The sequence below is a fragment of the Scatophagus argus genome, chromosome 4 (assembly GCF_020382885.2).
Source record: "Scatophagus argus isolate fScaArg1 chromosome 4, fScaArg1.pri, whole genome shotgun sequence".
NCBI classification, from domain to species: Eukaryota; Metazoa; Chordata; class Actinopteri; family Scatophagidae; genus Scatophagus; species Scatophagus argus.
In genome coordinates this window covers 16,718,781-16,739,219 of record NC_058496.1, presented here as the reverse complement: position 1 = coordinate 16,739,219, position 20,439 = coordinate 16,718,781, and the positions used below count along the sequence as shown (strand labels likewise).

The 20,439-nt window shown below is 41.5% G+C and overlaps 1 protein-coding gene across 1 annotated transcript; it reads left to right on the top strand.

Moving 5' to 3' along the window:
• Positions 1-1,655: 1,655 nt before the first annotated feature.
• On the top strand, positions 1,656-20,432 carry fbxw8 (F-box and WD repeat domain containing 8). The gene is made up of 11 exons (XM_046385513.1): positions 1,656-2,281; positions 2,377-2,481; positions 3,980-4,144; positions 4,456-4,544; positions 7,279-7,436; positions 7,658-7,854; positions 8,384-8,602; positions 14,609-14,736; positions 18,132-18,305; positions 18,622-18,738; positions 19,988-20,432. Exons 1-11 carry the CDS (start codon positions 1,796-1,798, stop codon positions 20,151-20,153), a joined length of 2,004 nt encoding a protein of 667 aa, XP_046241469.1. The 5' UTR covers positions 1,656-1,795; the 3' UTR covers positions 20,154-20,432.
• The last annotated feature ends 7 nt before the right edge of the window (positions 20,433-20,439 follow it).

The following is a 20,439-nucleotide window of genomic DNA, read 5'->3' as shown; positions in this document are numbered from 1 at the left end:
ACCAGGAAGAGCGTTACCCTTTACAAATAGATGCCAGGACGAATGACAACGTTCGTCTAACTTGTCAAAGGCAGATAGAGATTTACTTCAATATAAAATGTTCAGCACACAAAACATAAAACAAATGAATGCGGATGAAAACAACTTTGCCAAACGCTTTCTAGTCCTCACGAAATGCTGATTTAACTTAGTGCGAATGCTCTTACACCATAAGTAGGTTAACATGAGCCACTTTTGTGTCCCTGGCGCTGGATTTAATGTAAAAGTAAAAAGTGGTCAGTGTTAATGTGTTTTGTCTGAGAATTAATTTATATGGTAAAACAGACCAATGCAGAGAGAGGCGGAATAATTACTGAAAGCTTGATAAATGTACAATTAAAACAGATAGTAAATAGCTCATTTCATGTGTGGTTTGATTTGGTCTGTGGTGTTAAAGGAAGTGTAGTTTTATGACGTTTGTCTGATGTTTTCCACTGGTGCTTGTGAGATTTTCAAAACTTAGCCTAATACAAAATACTTTTTCCACCATTACACATTTTTAAAGTTTATCCAATAGTCAAAAAGACCAAGAAAACTTGAGGAAGTTGAAGTTTTCTCAGTCTACAGACAGAAGACAAAACTGCTGTCCATCCTGTATGACTCACATCTTAGCCTGCAATTTCCTTTGAAACTTTTTGATTAAATCAACCTCATGCAGACAGGTATCATTCATTTTAAAAACGCGTTTTTCGTGTAACATGTTTCCACATGCATTAGCGCTTTCACAGTGGCACTTTGTGCTCATACCTAAGATATGTTTCCTCATAGCGGCTGAAGGACATAGCTAAATCAAGTTTAAAACGGAGCAGAAGACTTCACATTGTCTACGCACCTGTTGCTGGTGTTGTCGCCTCGCGCCTTACCGATGTCGCCTCGCGACGATAAGCACGAGCACCGCTAGGTGTATTGCAGTGCACAGGAAGCCCTTCAGGTGGCTTCGCCCGGTCACCGCAGGCGCCCCTCTGCCCCCGAAGTTGACGTCGCTCTCCGTCTCCCCGGTCTCCCAGCTTTTTTCCAGCTGGTCCCCGATCCTTCGCAGGCGCGACGCAAGCATTTGAGCCAGCGAGCACGGCGAAGGTCGGCGGCCGCTGCAGGTGGAGTCACCGGGCAGGAGCAAAGGCTGGTCTATCGGCAGCCAGCACATCTTCTCTGACAGAACAACTCTTCTCTCATTAAGTCTCGAAGATATATGATTCTCCTTTTCCTCTCCCATCAAACCTTAACTGTGTTTGTGTCCCCTCTTTCCCCCCGCTCTCTCTCTCTCTACTGTATTATTCATTACAGAGTCACATGGTGTGGGGTTTACATCATCTTTTCCCAAAAGAGAGGCAATGGTTAACTCTGAATCTCTCCTGGCTGGTTTGTTCTGAGGAGTCTTTTGTTATATGGTGTTCTGGGACATGGTGTTCTCTTGTCTTATTTCTTACTGTAAACGATACATTTTCAAAGAATGATCATCCCACTGGCTAGTGATATGAAAAACTTGCATTTACACCCATTACAGTTGCCGGTTTTGGCCATAAAAACTTATAATCCTTGTGAATTTCCGCTTCTATAATAAAACTGCGGAATTAAAAACTCTGGGAACTTGTGAACGGCAGCACCTTGTCCCTCTTCGGACTGTTTATAGAGAAGGACACATGCTTGTTTTGCGTCAGTGTCGAGTTCTTTGCTATGTCTTCCCTAAAATGGGCTGCATAACCAACAAACTAACAGCTTTATAGCATTTTAGCTTTTTCAACGATGATTGAGAAATATGGCTCAAGACGAACTTGATGCATTCAGGGAGCGCTGGAAAGAAGAATTAACGAGTAAAAAAGAAGAGCAAGGAATTGTTTGTGCTTCTTCCCCTTCCTGGGACGTTCCTGGTCAGTCAAGCCAAAGGGACTTGAAAAACAGGTATTTTGAAGACTTGAAACAAAATCTCAACAAAGACTGTAGTCCTTCACAACCAGAAGACGGTGGTTGCACTGGGGATGAAGGATGTTTTGGTGGAAGAAGAAGAGGAGGAGGAGGAAACGCTGCAGAAGAGCCCGTGGAGCAGCCTGAGTATGTGTCCATTGCACGTAGTTTGTTGGATGGGAGGACCAGTCCCTTGCTGGACAGGATTCAGGAGGAGAGAAGCAAGAGAAAGAGGCAGTATCATAACATGACCGATGCGTGCAGCACGTCCCTACAGCAGCAGCCGCAGAGAAAGGTTAAGAAAGACGAGAAGCTGCTGGATCTACTCATACAGGATCTGGTATGAGGAAGGCGATGATGATGGTAATGATTATGCTGATGTGGAAGGTGTTTAAAGTGTAAATAAAGTCTGTTTTAATCCCTCTTTTTTTACAGAATGAAGTCAATGACATTCCCTTTTTTGACATTGAGTTACCCTACGAGCTGGCATTGAAGATATTCCAGTATCTCAGCTGTACTGATCTAGGCAGATGTGCACAGGTAAGCTGCTGTGGCGAAACTAGTCTTGGAAGAACTTTAAATTATAAATTGATAAAGACAGGATTGAGCTTCACACCACATGGACAGAGATATTTTTATTTGTGTATAAAGACAATCTGATGAGAACTTTGGACAAACAGTCCCTGAGCAGCTTAGACTAGTTCATAAAGGTGTACAGACAAATCTGAGAGTGTGCAGTACGGTACTATAAATGGTAGAAAATGCCCCCAGAAGAAGCGATAAAAATGTAGGGATTTTTTTTTTTTTAATTTCATTTATTTATTTTTTTCATTTTCATTTACTTGCCACGTAAATACAAGTTGCACAGAAGTGTTATTAATCATTGAGCAGGAGAAAATGTCACTTGAGGAGTCATTCTGCGTTAGTTCCTTCAGGAAGTATGTCTGCGCATGTGCTTTTGTGTGCGTGTGTCACATTCTCCGGGTATTAATAATGAATCCCCAAAGAAGCTTGCACAAATATACATCAAATCACAACCAATTAAACAAAAATGGGTTTGCTGAAGTTCAAGTTTGAACAAAGTGTGTTTTACAGTACTGTTTCTGCAAATGGAGTGTGGTGGCTTTGAGGAGAGCAGTAGCAGCTTTTTATGCTTGAACAAAAAGGATTTTATTCTTAAACCAGAGGTTTGTCTCTGTAGTGATCCTTTCTATAAAGGTGCTTAGAATAACAATCTGAGCCTGTCAGTGGCAAAAACAAGCTCTAAGTGGATGCACTTTGGCAGTGTGCAGTTGCCCGCAGGGATTAAATTATAACCCGTTTCATTCAATACTGGACCAATTTCACCAGTTTCCATTAGTCCCTTCAACACAAATTTGTCATGGGACAACTAGGCTAAATAAGCTTAATTTTCTGACTAATCTTTAATTTCTGCTCTTTCCTTTTGAAATACCGGACAGTTTTACCATATCAGTCCTCTATTGATTGTTCATATAAAATCTGACAGAGCAAAAGCTTATTTTAAATGAATATCCTATAGCTCAAAGACTTATACGACCTTTGAAGAGAGGCTGCAAATAGAAACTGTTGCATGTCACCGTCAGGTGGGGACTCACTTTTTTTTGACCGACAGTTTCAGAATGCTTATGATAGTTTTGGGTCAATTTAGGTTTGGTTTCACTTTGCTTAGAGTAAAGGACGAAGCCCGAAACTTGGAGGCCTGGAGCAGATGTTTTGAGTAGACGCTAATAAGAAATCTCCTGCAGCAGAAGAAATGACAAATTGAAATTTGTGAACAGCGACAAACTTGCACCAGGTGGTTACACTGTGGAGTAGCAAAGAACTTTGCACTTACCCCAACATGCCGGGCAGCTTTAATATGCCTTACTCCACTTAACTAGGGAAATTGCATTTGGTGTGGCTGACCTCCAGCCAGTGATCTGTCTGGCAATGAGCTGGGCTTGTTAATGAATAAATCAAGTGATGCAAGCCCATAATGTATGCTGACTCAATTTACAGTCACACTGTCCAATCGTAGGTGAGCAAGGCATGGAAAGTCCTTGCAGAGGATGGCATTCTGTGGTTCAAGATGTGCACAAGGGAGGGTTATCATCAGGACGCCAATGTGTCTGACTCCCCCTGCTGGAAGAGCACGCTGCGAGACTGCAGGAACTCAGCCAAAATGGTGTGCTCCAACTGGAAGGTGGGCTCGGGTGGTGCAGCTGTGCTGAATCTGAATCACTTTTGGTGAATCTACAGTAGAACTTGGACTATATATGTCTCATTTCCAGTTTTATATACTGAATATAATATGATAAATAACTTTCAGAGCAGGCTTTTAACGTAATGGCAGGCAGAATTTGGAAGAAAATTTAATAAAAATCTTGAAAGTCTGGCTCTTCTGCAGCCAAATGAAATATAGTTAAACTTGTGCCCTGCTTGCCACTTGAAACATAATGTGCTCATATCATGGATGGAAAGAATGAGTTCAGTCTTGTGACCCTTTGTGTCCAGAACCGAGTGGGATCCGTCAGTCAGCTGCAGTTCGAGCTGGGGAAGGTGCTGTGTGACGTCAGCTCCTGTGACAACTTTGTCTTGGCAGGGTGAGTTTCAAGGACATCCGATGTGTGTTAACATCCTTTGTAACTCCCTCTTCTTGTATACTATACTAACTTTCTTTATCTTTTCAAGTAGTTAGAAATCTTCTTATTTATGACAGAGTTCAGTAATATATCACATTTAGACACATGATGTTATGTATCACTGACTCATATGATGCAGTAGTGACTGACAACCAGCTCCTTTTCTGTCGGATGCAGAGCAGTTTGGAGTTTAGATCGAAGTGCTACAGCGTTGAATATTCTATAAACTCTCAAGACTTTTTCTTATACAGAAAAAAAGCAGCTTGCTTATACAAGCCGATCTTTATTTACACAAAAGTAAACAAAAGAATAAGAATACCAGACAAGCAGAGAGCATTTGTGAGCATTTGTAATCACAAAAATCACAATAATAATTTACTTGGTCACAAACCTCTTTGAACATAATATTTTTGTAATTTTTTTAAATCCACTACTAAGTGGTACTACTAATGGAAGTAGCTGATGACCGAGGAGTACATGATTTGCAGCTGAACTAAAACAAAGCTGCCCTGAAACAACTGACCTGAGGCAGTGATAGATTGTGAGGGCCCACAGGAGCTCGATAGACTGCCCACAAGGAGATGTGCAGCGTCTCCAGGGAGTGGTGTGATTAGATTCCCTTCAGTCCTGCTTGTGTCTCACTGGAGAAGACGACATGTTTGTATTTTTTCAGGTTAGCAGATGTAGGACACACAGTACCACAACAGTCTGGACCTGAAGTAAAGCACGTTGCAAAATCTAAACCTACTCTTTAATCCTGCTTTTTATGCCATTGCTATCAACAAATTCACAATGTCAATACTTCTCCTATTATTGGTGGCTAAAGGGTAATTTAGCAAAGTGAAAGTACTTGAATTTGTTTAACTAGAAAGAAAATCAATAGCAGTTAATTAAGAAGGATTCAATTGCATCCACAGAATCTTGTTAGCGAACTGGTGGAATGAGATTTGGCACTTAAAAGGCAACAGCAGACATTGTTTCATTAACCCAATAACTCTTGGAGTCACACAGTGACATAAAGGCCAAATCTCTTGAGGCTTCCTTGCATGAAGATCGTAGTAATCTGTGCACAAAGTTTCCTGCACATGAAAGTTTTGACAAAGTACTTGGATAAGATTCAGCCTCATCATCCCGTTGGTAGCTGGCATTGAGGTGATGTACCAATTAAGTGAAAGTGTGTATTCCTATTGTTTACTTCCTGCCAAAACCCCGAGATGCCAGTCGCAAACACACATACGGGCACACGCATGTACACCCTCTGTCACACTCGCTGTCACTGTGTCACACACTCTGGCTGCGAAGCGGATACTTGCTCAGACATGATGGTATCTGTGGAGGTGGTAACGCTGGCAGCTTGTCGTCTCCCACAGCGAGAGCTCGTCGAGTCGGGCGAAGAGCGAAGGGAAAACGGGAACAGAACAGAAGCCTGTTGAGTGTGATGGGGTGACTTTGAAGTTACACGCAGCACTTTGTCACTATAAATGGGGGAAAACGCAGGTCGAGGTGAACTTGTACAAGAAGGTCACATCCTAATTTGTTTAAAATTAACTTTAAGTTTGCTACGTGTAGCATTTTAATATCCATAAACCGTTTTACTGTTTTTTTACCGTAACCGTTTTTTACTCTAGTTTTGAGACATTTGATGATAACTGATGCTAACCTCTGTTGACCTGTACACTGCTCTCATCCACCAGATGGATTTTACCAAGTGTTTTGTTTTGCCCTCAGGCATAGAAAGGACATTGGGGCTTGGAGCACAATTATGTAGACAACAGTGCTCATTCAAATGAAAGTACAGCAAAAAATTTTCCTCTTTCTTGAAGAGGAAAGTTTGAAGGTCAGTGGAAGTATAATTTCCTTTTAAAGAGAGAGAGAGAGAGAGAGAATCTTTGTCTGAAGCACAGGGCTGCAACTAACAACTTTCACCAAAAACATCTCATTTTTATTTCGATTAATCTGCTGATTCTTTTCTCCATTCAAAAGAAGCCAGAAGAAGCCGGAAGAAAAACTAATTATCATTAATTAGTGTCATTAATTATCAATCGACTGCTGCATTAAGTATTTTGAGAAACTATGGCACACCTCTAGCAAGAGTTGTCTTAAGTGCATCAATTGTTTGTAATGCTAGAGCTGAACAATTAAACATTTATTGCCGGTTGCAGATGTATTCTGAAGACAGTTAATTGATTATATGCACGTGTATAATAGTAGAACATGTTGCAAAGAAATGAACTTTTTGTATAAAAAGTTCTAAATAATTTTAGAACACTCAAAGCTTTATATCTGTGTAGGACTCCTCAAAGGCCAGAGACTTCTAGCGAGTGCACCGGTGGCATAACCCTCACTCGATGGTCCAAGTCCTCCCAACAAGCGGCCAGTAGTAAGGGGTGAAATGTTCAGCATTGTTTCGCCCAAACAACACCCCTGTAATCCTCGAAAGATCATGATGTAACGAAGATTTTAGAAAACAAAATAACAACAAGTCAGAGTGAGTAAAGTGAGTAAAGTGTGAGAGGGGAAATGATTCAGCGGTGAGAGGGTGACGTCAGGTATTCTCGAAGAGACAAACTTCTCAGGCTGTGCTGGACGATGGACAGTAATTCTGCTGTTACATTCATCAGACCTTTTTGTACAAACCTAAGTACTTAAACTGTGTACGTTTAGTGTGACTTGATGCCCTTGTTTTGTGTCACAGGTACACATCTGGTGACGTGAGACTGTGGGACACGCTGCACTGGGACTCGGCGGCCTCTTACCTGAAGACCAACAGCCTGTCAGCTAACTCGGAGCCCAGGCCTCACGTTAGTCACGTCCAGGTCAACAGCACGCTGGCTTCTGCTGCTTATGAAGATGGTGAGTGTGCGTATCTGTTTATGCAGTGTGATCCTGTGGTAAGCTATGAGCATTTCTTGGTGATGGTAAGACATCACGTACAGAAGTTTACTCCTTGCATCTTCAGGAAATTGTTAGGTTTAAAATAGTTAAATGCACTTCTGCTGCACAGCCTCTATAGCTGTGATTTACACAGGTACAAAGTTGTTCTAAGTGACTGTGTTTCTCTGTCATGGATAAAGGCTGTGTGGACCTGTGGAGCACACAGACAGGTGGAGAGCCCATCCACCACTATCAGAGTGCAGGGAGGATCAAGGCCCTGGCTCTGAGCCCAGACAGCCCCATCCTGTGCTCCGCTGCCGGGCCCGACATTCGGCTGGACTGTGCCGACGATCGCGGCTACTGGAGGACACTCTGCCAGGCTCAGATACCCAAGACTGTAAGTTAAACAGTTTGATTTCTCACATGAATGAAATGCGCCACGCTGATGTGTTATTGTGTTAATTAATCGTGTGTGCTTCACACATTTTCCTCTGGTGACTTTCATCAAAAAATGCCTCATTTTCATTTAAAACGTCTCATTCTATTAGGTGAAGTAATAATGGAAGCAGTTGATGCCTTTGACTTAATCCACATTTCTTGTGACAAAAGCAAAAAAAAAAAAAAAAAAAAGCAAATATCTCACTGAAATTTATGTCACTGTGAATGGTTTTGAGTTTTGGATTGGATGTTCACATAAAATAAATTTCTGTTTTCTAATTATCCAAGTAATTAAACGCACTACTGCTTCTGCCCCTGAGGGTCTCTGAACAAAAGACTTATGCAGCGTGGGATCATTGGAGTTCAGACGACACCACACATGCATCACATGCATAAAACAGTGAAATGGAGCTGAATGCTTGAATAGAGCCCTGTACATGTTAACTGCTGTATCAGTGAAGTCTTCTTCTATCCTGTCTGTACGGCAGGTGGAGAGGCTGGTGCTGGTACCCGGCAGGGGGCAGCAGTGCCCGCTGGCGGCCCTGACAGCGGGAGAGACGGTGTACTTGTTGGACCCCCGGGAGGAGGAGCCACGGACCGTCCACTCAGTCTATGGTCATCCCGTGACCTGCCTGGATGCCTCCCACTGCCATGTTGCCTTTGGAGTGAAGCGCACGGGATGGGCGATGCACGATGGAGGAAATAAGGTGGGTTCAGTGTGTCTGCACTCTGTCTCTTAAATATTAACATAGAACTGCAGAACTTAGACATGACATGTTTCCAAAAGGGGATCTTTTCTGGCCCATCAGCGTGTTTTGTTATCATTTGCGTTTGTGTATTGCATACGAGAACACTTACAGGAAAGGAGCTGAAGGGATTTCACTCTTAAACGCTATTACTAATGAATTTGATTTTAGGTGACTTTCATGTGCTATAACCCAAGGACACTTTACATACAGTACCAAAAAAGGAAAAACCTTAGCTAAAATTCACCACCCCTTCTGCTCTTCATCTTCTTTCATTTACATCTCAAGGTTGATAAACTTGATGGTAAAGCCTCTGAACCCTGAAGCTGGATTTTAGATAGCTCTTAAACTCTGCAACCCAGACCTTACTAATTGCAATGAAAGGCTCCAAGAGAGATCATGAGGTCACTTGTGCTCTCAATGTGCAGGATGCATAATGAAAAAATGGGAAATTGTACAAGGTAAGTCATGTGGTTCTCTGAAATGGAACGATGGCCATTTTCTTTCAGGGACACAGTTCATCGAGAGGAGAGCAGTGAATTGAGGTTTTGGCATTAGGCCAGTATCAGTGTAATAACTGGCTTATAGCTGAAATAGCTGTCTTACAGGCTCTCACTTAAATAAATTGAAGTCTTTTGAAGAAAATGTGCCTCCTGCCTTGTAGATGTGGAGCAAACATTTTATTTTGCTACGCTATGTCTGATCCACACTTTTCCTGGTTTAAATTTTAGATGCATTGCAAACAGAGACTGCACCTCTGAATACATCTCACCTGTGTAAATGTAAACTTGGTCTCCTGATGATATGATCACTATTAGTCTGGGTCCCCTTTGAAATGAAGGTAATATACCTATGGGGGATTTGTTTATAGTAGACATAGATGGCTGAAATAGTGACAAGCCCTCTTTGGACCCTGCTCCTAATTACTACAGTCTTAAAGGGTACTTTGATAAACTACTGTTCCCCAAGCTGAATGTGTTTGCTTCTAATAATACTGTGTTTCTAAGGACCCCATGCCACCTAATTGACTCTTAAGCCTTTACTTAGAAAGTACAAACAGCCATGAGACAAACTATTCTGCTGGGATCAGGAAGCAGCTCTGCAGCAGTCGTTATGCGTTCATGTTCTCTTCATGAAGGCATATTCATTGTTTTTGTCAAAATTAATGGATTAAAAAACAGAATGAAGAGAGCTACTGCTTCCAAAGATATGTTTCCATTTAAAAAACAGATGTTAGTTGCTGTATAGACTGGACAAGTGGTAGCTTTGAAACAGTAAGTGCTATCTGAGCACTGTGCATGTGTGCGTGCGTGCGTTTGTGTGCACGCGCAGCACCGCGTCTGTGATTGACTTGTTTTTGGCAAAGCTTCTCCACTGACATCACCCCCCTATTAGAAAAGCACAGCTGATATCCAGTAGCACTGATTCAGTGGCAGCACTAAAGCACCACACAGTGGACCAAAGAGAGAGCAGCACACATACAACAGCCTTACCTTATCATGAAACAAAGCTGCACTGCGCAATGTAGACAAAAAAAAGTCCACCTTGTGTTGAATAATGTATGTAAACCATTTAATCCACCGTGTAATTAGGAAGAAACAAGGAGTCGAGATGGACTGGTGAGGGTTTCGCGGTTCAGGTACACGGAGACATAAAAACATTTTATATCTGGAATGACTTCAGGACTTCTTATTTTACTGGATCTGCAGTATTTACTGAGACTATGTTTTTGGACTTTACAGTATTTAATTTACAGCTGAAATGATTTAATGTGTCACACACACACAAAAAAAACAGTAATAACAACTACTTTGATAATTGATTACTGACAGTGAAAACTATTCTCTTATTCTGGCTGCTGCAATGTTTTAATTGGCTGCTTTTTTGCTGTTTATTAAATTGTAATCTGAGTATGTTTGTGGTTTACTGTTACACACGCAGCTGTCAGGGGTTGCATTTTCTTTTTGTTTGTATTAAGAATTTTGTGGCTGTTTTTCCTCATCTTCTTAGAAAACTGTAACTGTCTTGGAGATGGTTGCTGATGTAGTCACCTAAGATCAATTTAAAGATCATCTCACACTACCAATCCAGAGTCAGAATCAAAATCAGAAATACTTCATTGATCTCTTGGGGAAATTGAACTGAAATCCTAAATTTTACCATAACAAGTAAAGTTTCCAGAGTTAAAGAGGAAAAAGCTGCATTTCCTTTCCTAGTAAGTTTCGTTAATTTGCTGTACAGAAAGACTTTCATATGTTCTTATTGCCATAGTGAACTTAGCCCAAACTTCTCTTCAAGTTATGCCGATTCATGATTAGCATACCTCTTTTACTAATTAAAATCTCTCACAAATTTAATTAACCTGTCTGTCACTCTTAACACACTTCTAACAGCGATTTCATACTGCGAAGAAGACATGAATTGGTTGCAACAGTTAGTGATGCCAGACATTTTTTTATGCAACCTTTAGTAAGAAAACATATGCTTCATTAAAATCTGTCAAAATGCATGGAGATGGCATCCAAGAAAGTTGTCTCACACCTTTTTTGCCTCACTGAAGAGTGAAACATATTCATTTACAGCTTTTTGACTCCGATGAACTCGATCACATTGTCATGTTTTTGTTATCATGAATTCAGACTCAGCGGTAATCACTGAATCGGCTTCCGTTCCGTTTCAAAATCAGCTTAAAGCACAAAAGCTGCTTTGTGTTGCTGATAAAGAAGATTCTTTATCGTATTTTTGGCATGCATTTTCATCTAAATTGTGGCTTTGTTTTCTCGCCTTCCCCATCTTTGTTGGTGCTGTCAGCGGGTGTGCATGAGTGTGTGTGGTTGCCGCCAGTCTCCAGATCCTCATTACTACTGGCCACCTTCTTGCCAGTGGGCTGGGGGCACCCAGGCATCCACCCAGCTTGTGGCTGGGCATTCAGCACAAGCTGGCATCTCCGCTGGCAAACCATCCATCCACTGCAGTGAATATACCGCAGAGCACAAGAGCTGTCAGAAAACCTGTCATCCTCTCATTGCCTCAAGTTCAGAGTGCTGGTAGGATGCATAAAAGGCTAAATGAATGGTTTGATGTACAGTTTGTATGTACATAGGGTTTATACATGTATGGATAAACATCACCAATCAGGATTAAGACATCAGGATCATTTACTCAATTAAACCCCGAACAGGTATCATAAGAACTTCTTTTTCAATGGGGGCAGCGAGCAGAGTCTGTGTCATGTAATAGCATGTTCAACATACCTGCCTGACTAGCTTGCAGGTATTGTTTAAATTCAGTCAGCCATTACACAAGCCACACTTTTTTTTTTTTTAATATGAAATACTCAAATGACCTAGTCACTCCACACAATCATACACCAAGATCAGCACTGCAGAGACTTGAGTCATGATAAAAACTTGCCTGCAAAAGCATGTTTGTTGACAGCTGAAGACCAGACATTATGTACAAACTGGTACTTGGGTTGCTGCCTTGTGGCCTTTGTCCTCTCAGAGACTTGAGACCGTAAGGGAATATACTGTCTAGTGAGTAAATCCATGTGAGGGTGAATAAACCAGGGACTATTCCCCTGTTGGGTGCGTGAGATCTTCAGGGTAATATGCTGCTGAACAGATGCTGGATAAAAACCACTTCATCTAACTACCACCATACACACTATTGCACCCACTAAGACCCAGTTAGCATCCACAGTGCAGCATTGTATTTATCATAGCACTTTAAACACGTGGGTGATGAGCTTCAGGAAGTTTGTGCTTTCAGAAACGTTATCTCACTAGATGAGACGAGGGTGGCTCCTTTCTTTAGTCGTCTCGTCTTTGTTTAATTCATTTGGGAAAGAGCCCACAGCTTCTAACCACAAATCACTAATGAGCCAAGAAGCACAGCTAAACTACTGTTTGTGATTTGGCTTTTAATTTTCTCGTTCCTTTGCTACTAGTTTCAGTCTTTGCTACAGCTTGAATGCTTGGAAATGATAAGTACAGGTTATCCAAAAATGGCATCTGAACTCAGGAAACATTTTGTAAGTAAAAGCAAGTATGAGATTCTGCTCCCACATGACCTGAAAGCAAAAATCTGCCGTTGTTGTGCATCTGTTCTGACGTGCTAATCTCTGTTTGTCCACATGCAGCTCTGTCTGAACCAATATTTGATTCAGATGCGGGTGTTTGTGTACGACAGGGATGGGGAATCACGGGCCACGGAAAGCCAGCAGGCTCATTCAAACCTTTCACCTCAACTGGTCATTTCACTTGTTAGCTTTTCTCTGTACTTGATGGAGTGTTAATCAGTGAAATAAAGTGGGTCAGATCTTTTGGTTGTGGTTAAAAAAAAAAAAGAAAAAAATGCTGACAGTTGTTTGACCATTTCACATGGTCTTCCTTTCCAGGTTAATGATATTAAAATTAAAATGAATCAAAATCTACTCTTTGGCCAAATGTGTTCAACGCTACAGGCAGCATAAAGGGTTTCTCAAAAGTGCTGCAATAATTGCCAGTTTTTTTATCTTGTTAAAAGCAAAGAGAGTAATCACATTAACATCCCAGTACAAACCACCATTAGAATGTCCTTTGTCTGCGAGCCTCACAGGAGCTCCAGCAAGTGCATTAAGCTAACAGCCTCTGTAGTCATGCTCGTGATTGTTCTTCCTCAAGACATACTGCTGCAGTCTCTAAACAACCCCCCATATTGTCGTGAAACAGCTCACTTGCCTCCCTCAGCAACATTTCTTCATTTTTGCAGCTGATATTTAATAAAAAAAACATCTTCCCAAAACTGTAATGATTCATCGAGAACAGCAGGCTGAACCTCATTTCTGCGAACCACCACCCCCTCCTCCTTCTCAACTCATCCCCCTGTCTTCCGCTGTCCAAATCCTATCAAGCTGTCATTTCAAAGTCCGGTGTGATTTGGGCTTTGCCCCGGGGTGGTGCACAATTAAAGCTCTGCTTGGCCCAAATAAGGGACACACAAAAACTGCTGGCACCTCCTTAAGGTTTACATCATGCCTCCCTTCCTTCAAACTTCTTTATCTCTCTCTCTCTCTTTCTGTCTGTCCTTTTCTCTTCTACCTTCTGGCTCGTCGCTCTCCCTGCCTCCCCCCCCCCCTTGTTTTAATTTCTTTATAGTTTTAATTATTCAAAGTCAATTTTGCCTGGCAGTTTTCCTGTTTGGTGTGTCTCATTTGGGTGAGAAAACACCAGCCACTAATTGACCAATTAGGCCAGCTCCAGATGACATCATTTCAACTTGTATAAAGAAAGTTTGTTGCCGCCATAGAGTCAGAGGCAGTGGCGTGCAAATCTGTCCCTAAAAGAAGCAGGACCCAAAACTGATTTCTAAAACAATCTCCAGATTTAGAACTGATTTGTTTGGAATTCACTGTCAAAGCACTGTATATAATGTCCAGATATCTGCAGTGATATCTCAGTGTGTAGTGTGGAAACGTACAGAGCAGTTCACCAACAGTAGTTCAGGCTTTGATAAAGTGTGCATCTGTATGATTTGTAGGTGATGTTCTACACCACAGCTATGGTTTCATGTATCTTTGGTCCGATATGTTTGTAGCTGATGACAGCCTTTTTTTGCAACTCTTATTGCAGCTTTAGTTTGGAGCTTTTTGTTTTCACTCTGGTCTTTAGTAACTAAGACACTTGAATCAGGCAAGCTCATCTTATTGTATGGTCCCTAGAACTTTTTCATCGCTTTGGTTATATATTTAAGATAAATGTCCTCCTGCATTGTCTCTTTGTGTATGAAAGCAGCTACAAAGTCCTGCACAGCTCACCAAACACTGATGTAAACACCCTCAAAAGCTTGGAGTTAGGTCTTATCTTTAAACTCATACTCAGCATATCATGCTCCAGCTTCAGACTGTATTAGGTAGTTGCGTATTTGTGATTTTACTGAATTTAACATTTGAAATGATTGATGTTTACGTGTGTTTTTGCTTTGCAGATCCACGTCTACAACCTAGAGACGGGCAAACCTGTGGTTTGTGTCGGCAACTCGCCGGGAGATTTCACTTGCATCAACTTGAGAGACGCCACTTCTCACCTGCTAGTGTGTGGAAACAAAGACAGGAGGTAGGACACTTAGACAAAAACACACACCTTTAGACAGATGGAAATGGGTATCATGCATAAGGACAGAATATCCCAATGCCAAAAGTGTAATTTATTGAAACATTGCAAACTCTGAAAGGGAGCCAAGGACTCAGGTTGAAATTAGTGTCTGGTAAACAGTTCTCTAACAGTGACACATGTGAAGGAGGCTGAAGGAGGAACCTGAGGCTACAGTACTTGCAGGGGAGAACAGGTGTTAGGAAAGTGTGTGAGGAGACAAGGCTCTGTTCAATTTGTGCATTACTCAAGCTTTTCAGCCTCTCTCTCTCTTGCCTTGAGACACAAAGCTTTTAAAAGCTTGATTAAAAACATAGGACAGAGGTAGTGAAAAACTTGAATTTGCGATGTTTTGTTGTTTTTGTTGAATACAGATGTCTGTCCTCTTTTTTACCTACGATACTACACAAGAAAAAAAATCTGGCCACCTTCCCATCCCGCGACAACGCACACACTTCGCCGTGCCACTAACCTGGCTCTCCAGATGAGGAAAAGACACATAAAAGAGCCATTCTCATCCATTCTGCACTTGTTAGCGGCTGTTGCAGTGCATGAGCTGGCACGAGAACAAAAATCCCTGGCGCATCTTTGTCCAAAGCTGCCCCTGCTGTTTCTATTCAGCACCAGATCCATCTGGCTGTTAAGTAGTTGGCTTAAAGTGAAAGACAGACCATATATTGTTTAGGTTCTGTTCCTCTCACCAGTTTTCAACCATGCAACAAAATTCTCTGTTAAAGATGTTTGTTTCATCGAGAGCCAAAAGAAAATGCTCAACATTGTTTCGAGTGAAGAATTGAAATAGTTGTTTTCTTGCCAGAGCATTGGTCTTAATCCAATTCCTTTCTGCTTTACTTTTGGTTTTTGCTTTCTGAGAGATGTGTAGTTTTGATGAGAGAGATTCACACACCAGCTTGGCTCTTCCACTTTGGCCCCAGCTGATGCAGTGCACAGTCGAAGACAAATGGAAATAATAAGACTGAGGGACAGTGGGTGATCTCGGCCCTTTGACAGGGTGGCTGAAAGCCAAGGACTAATGCATCCCTTCCTTTTTGTCCAAATGATTTTTGTCCCTCTGTTTTTTGTGAGATCCAGAGAGAAATTGAAAGGTCCTGATGAGGGTGGAGTGGAAGGCTGCACATCTGTGCACATGGGAAAGATGTGGAAAACTGGATGCAGTAAGAGAGAGGGAAGAAATAGTGCTTACCTGTGGCTATTGGTCACTTATCATTATGCAGGACTGCACTTCCAGAGTCCAGCCTTGAGACCACTTTGCTGAAGTGTTGAATTTGACTCGACTTCATCTTGCCAATGTCTTCAACGTGATTTTCATCAATTGTCCTCATCTGGTCCAAATTTCAAAGTAACCTATTCTCTTTTTTTTTACCAAAGTATAGGTTACATTATACCTGAAAAACTAGTGACTTTCCCGTCAGTCTCAGTTTTGCACTTTGCAGCAAACACACGCTAACACTCTAACTAAGATGGTGAACACTGTAAACATTAAACCTGCTGAACATCGGCACGTAAACAGTCATTCTAACTATATTACTATTAAAACCATCCATCCGATATACTACTTAACTGTTAAATGAAGATGTTTTGGGTTGTGGTCTATGCTGATGAAGTTGTGCAAGAAACTCCTACTCTGCTTCTATAATATTTTCTTTGTCCTGGTTTTGGAAGTTATACAGTTACAAGTTACAGTAAGGTGGTTCTAAGTGGTAGGTTGTAACAAGTTGAGAGGAAAGCCTGTGGAAAAGTTTAGCAATGCAAATGTCTATAGATTAACATTTTGTGTATCTGTAGAAAACTTACTGGAGTTATCCAAGCCACACTTCTCTTGTTAGGCAGAGCTCCTCCTGATTAATGAAGAGGAGTCTGGCCACTGACAGCTCACTGAAGACAGAGCCACCTCCAACATTAGATTTATGGTTCCCTGTGGTCTGCCAGTAATGTTCAGTCCTCATTGTTTAAACGTGTGCTTCCATCTCGCAATGCATCTAAACAAGCAAAAAAGAACTGCAGACAAGTCCGTGGTGCCCATTTAGCTATTTAACTCTGATTCTTTTAGAAAAACTTTGGAAGCGGAAATGAAATAAACCCCCAAAGTGGATCTGATTATGGTAATGAAGTCTTGGAAGAAGGTTGAGCCTGGATGGAGTCATGTCCTGGATGCGTTCAGCTGCAATAAAGCCACAGTGACAACAGATGGAGCTGAAGGTCCCCTGGGCTTGTGAGAGCTCATGAAACCCAGCAAAACAAAACACACACACACAAAAAAAATAAAAACCCTGCTCTTACTGCCAGTTATGCATAATAAATACTAATACATATACTAGCACTTTATTATTAATCATGATAAAAGTAATTCAGAATATCATAAACGAACATATATCACTGATCTCAAAGCATAATTAATGAAATGCGTTGTGGACTGGATTGAACAACAAATATCTAAACTGGAATATTTATTGAAGCACATACAAGAAGAAAAATAATATACTCATTTAATACAAAAGTGATCAAAACTAAAGGCAAATTTACATTAAAACTATTGAAAATATTGAATTCATTCATTAAACAAATATACACAAAGCTAAGAGTTGGGTGAGGAGGAAAGTGCACAAAATCTGCAAAACTGCATTTTAAAAGCAACAACATTTTTATGAGGAAACTCCGTATGAACACATTTTGTCACTGCTTGTGACCTGCACAAATGCTTGTTTGCTTTTCCTACTGTCTTCTTTAAGAGCCCTTTTCTAAGTTCTGTTTTACATCTGATCCGATGTTGACCACAATAGACTTTTCAGATCTCATCTAATTGTAACGTCTGCTCCATGTATTAATTATATTAATATATATCCAGCTTGTTGTTTTTGTGGAAAAGTGGAAAATATATACTGGTGTGAGATGACTGGCTTCAGTAAAGACTGGAGCTTGCACTGGCACATGTTCTTCAGATTGTATTTGTCTTTGGTCTCTTGGCTGGATGTTAAAATGTTCCTTCAAGAGTGAAGATAGTGTCCTTTTGTCTGTTCGTGAATGCACTCTTTGACGGACTGTTCTCCCTCTTGTGCGGCCTTGAAGTCATCCGCCCCTGTTAGCAGGAAGTGAAATCCAGAATTACCACGCTTCATTGGAAGTGACTGATGTTATTGTACTCACTTGGTTTACTATTCTTTTACTGAACTCAGTAAAATGGATATGCAAATGTAAAACTTTCCAACATGACAACATCCTCTGGCTTATAAACAGCTAACGGATCATGTTTCTCAGCTGATCCAGCTAATGGCAGATGTGACAATTTTCATTTCTCAATAAATTAATAACAGCATTTGTTCATTTCTGCTGTGATTCAGGGTGAGGGTGTTTGACCTGCGATCCGGCTCCTCTGTGGCGTCCCTGTACGCCCACCACCTGGGTGTAACTGCGGTGCAGGCGGACGACTGGAAGATAGTGAGCGGCGGAGAGGAAGGATTAGTGTGTGTGTGGGAGATGAGGATGGGAACGAAGCTGTGGGAGATGCACAACAGGTGGGATTTTTTAAGACATTTGTAAAATCTAATAAGCCAGTGATTATAGATACTTTGTTTTCCTCTCATTGTGGTGCCTTATTGCAGCTTATGGTTGTTAACCAGTTTTCATGGAAAATGTGAATGTGTGCAGCCTTTTGCTGTTCACCAATAAGATTACATTTTGTGCCACATGTGAGGGATAAAACAAAATTTTGACATTTTTCAATGTAGTTTGGTTCCAGGCATCTTTACATTTGCCTCAAGAACCATTTGCACAAAAGGACAAACGTGCACAAATTCATACTGAAGATGTCGTTTTCTGTCATGGCTGCAGGCATCCAGTAAGGCATGTACGTTTCAACAGCAGTACCCTGGTAACAGCCAACGTCCCCAATGACAAGTCTCCACGGGGGGCCTGCATCACGGATGATGACCTTACAGCTCACCGCAGGTCACTGATCTCCATCCCACACTGCTCTTCTTTTCTCCTCCTTTGTTAATCAGGATCTCTTCTCTTCATCAGCCTCCCAAGTTTACAGTCTCTCCGAGTCAGAAATGCTCAGTGAACTGAATGTTTCTCTGTGCCTTAGATTTTATAAAAGCAAATCCAACATCATAACTTTCTTAAAGGAGTACAGGACATTTTGGTAAACGTGCTTATCTTAGCATGAAGGACACAAACACAGGGAAGCAGGCTCTGAAAACTTGATCCACCTATCAGAACCTCTAAGCCCCTAACCCTAACTTGTTTGTGTCATCTGTATGAAGTGTCTTTGTTTATTCATTGGTCCTGGCCAAAGTAGTCAGACACATAACACCCTGCAAAACCACAAATTGTTGTTTTTACACTTTGGTTTTTGTACTGATCCAACAAACAAGATGATGACGAGTTGTGTTCATCAGTAAGCTTTAGAGGTGCTGTTGAGTGAGATTTTTTTTCTCCTTTTCTAGTCTTTAAGCTTTGCTAACCAGCTGTGAACTACAGCCTGGTACTGAGTGGTATTGATCTTCGCACCTTATTCTTGGGAAGATAAAGAACAAATATGTTTCCCAGAGGGCGGCACAGTGGTGCAGTGGTTAGCACTGTCGCCTCATAGCAAGAGGGTTCCAGGTTCGAATCCCGGTCTGGGCCCTTCTATGTGGAGTTTGCATGTTCTCCCTGTGCCTGCGTGGGTTTTCTCCGGGTACTCCGGCTTCCTCCCACAATACCAAAAACATGCACATTAGGTTAATTGGCTACTCTAAATTGCCCCTAGGTGTGAGTGTGAGAGTGTGTGGTTGTCTGTCTTTGTGTGTTGGCCCTGCGATTGACTGGCGACCAGTCCAGGGTTTACCCCGCCTCTCGCCCGTAGTCAGCTGGGATAGACTCCAGCTCCCCCGCGACCCTGATGGATAAGCGGTATAGAAAATGGATGGATGGATGTTTCCCAGATCTTTTCCTGTTAAGTGACAATACATCTATCTTATTGTCAAAGATGGCTGGTGGCCTGTCTCATGCAACTTGTGCCATTTTGTGTCACTTGTGTTTTATTTATTTTTTTAAAAAAAAATCAAATTTAACAAATATGTAGTTGGTTTAAACTTCAGAATGATCCATCTCTGCTTAACTCAGGCATATATTTTGAACAATATTCCACCAAGTGAAATAAGTACTGTAAGTAGCATCTCTGTTTCTGATTGTAAACGTTTTTATCTTTCAGACACCGGGGAGTCATCTGCCATTACGACTTCTCTGAGGACGCGCTGTCACAGGACCACATCCTGCCCATCTGCAGGTCTGACTACACCGAGTCATACGGATACAACTACAACATCGGCCTGGTGGTGCCTTACGACAGGCTGTCCGGCTCCCATCCGTCCCACTGACGTGCAGTCATCCAAACTGCAACTGAGCTTGGTAACTGAACAGACAGTAGAGACTTTCAGCATGGATCAGTTTGATTCTCCAAACTGTATCCTTTTATTTTATTACTTTCCTTTTACCATTCTAGTAAAATGTTGCATTTTGGAAATGTAACATTTTAATTATCTGCAGTCGTTCCATAGCTATTTGTAATGTACAGTGTTGAACTCAACTGCCCAGATGTTGCAAAGGATCACAGCATTGTAAACCTTTGCTGTGAAATTAAATAGATTTTTAGTTGATGTTTGT